Below are 665 nucleotides of genomic sequence, written 5' to 3'. Positions count from 1 at the left end.
TGGAAGTTTTACTGCCCACAACCAGAGCTGAATTCATGAGATATTCTCGTCAAATCACACTGGATCCAAATACAGCAAACAGACATTTGTTACTGAGTGACAAGAACAGAAAAGCAACATTAATGGAAGCAGAACAGTCATATTCAGATCACCCAGACAGATTTGTTAAATGGTGGCAGGTCCTGAGTAGAGAGGGTCTGACTGGGCGTTGTTACTGGGAGGTAAAGTGGAGTGGGTGTGTTTATGTAGCCGTTGCATACAAGAATATTAGCAGAACAGGGACCATACGTGAAAGTGGATTTGGAAATAATGACAAATCTTGGGCATTAGAATGTAACAGTGGAAGTTATCAATTCAGACATAACATTAATGCTACTTCCATCTCCGGCCCTCAGTCATCCACAATCGGAGTTTATCTGGATCACAGAGCCGGTACTCTGTCTTACTACAGCGTCTCTGAAACCATGACTCTCCTCCACAGAGTCCAGACCACGTTCACTCAGCCTCTCCATCCTGGATTCTGGCTTCCAAATTCTGGCGGAGACACTGCTGAGTTGTGTGAGCTCAAGTAGACAGGAGTTTAAAAAGTGATTGACCTCTGTTTTTTTAAAAAAAAAATTTTTTGGGGGGGGGGTTATGTTGTTTTGCTGATGTTACAGCAACTC

At 43.2% G+C, this 665-nt stretch overlaps 1 protein-coding gene across 1 annotated transcript; it reads left to right on the top strand.

Moving 5' to 3' along the window:
* Window positions 1-8: 8 nt before the first annotated feature.
* On the top strand, window positions 9-627 carry LOC121939844 (tripartite motif-containing protein 16-like protein; the record flags this gene model as incomplete). Its single annotated transcript, XM_042482778.1, has 1 exon — window positions 9-627. A coding segment is annotated over one exon (564 nt), but the record flags the coding sequence as incomplete, so codon positions are not given.
* Window positions 628-665: the final 38 nt, after the last annotated feature.

This window comes from Plectropomus leopardus, unplaced genomic scaffold, assembly GCF_008729295.1.
Source record: "Plectropomus leopardus isolate mb unplaced genomic scaffold, YSFRI_Pleo_2.0 unplaced_scaffold62960, whole genome shotgun sequence".
In the NCBI taxonomy this organism is placed as follows: Eukaryota; Metazoa; Chordata; class Actinopteri; order Perciformes; family Serranidae; genus Plectropomus; species Plectropomus leopardus.
Note: the sequence above shows the minus strand (reverse complement) of the source record. Positions and strands in the feature narration are given on the sequence as shown.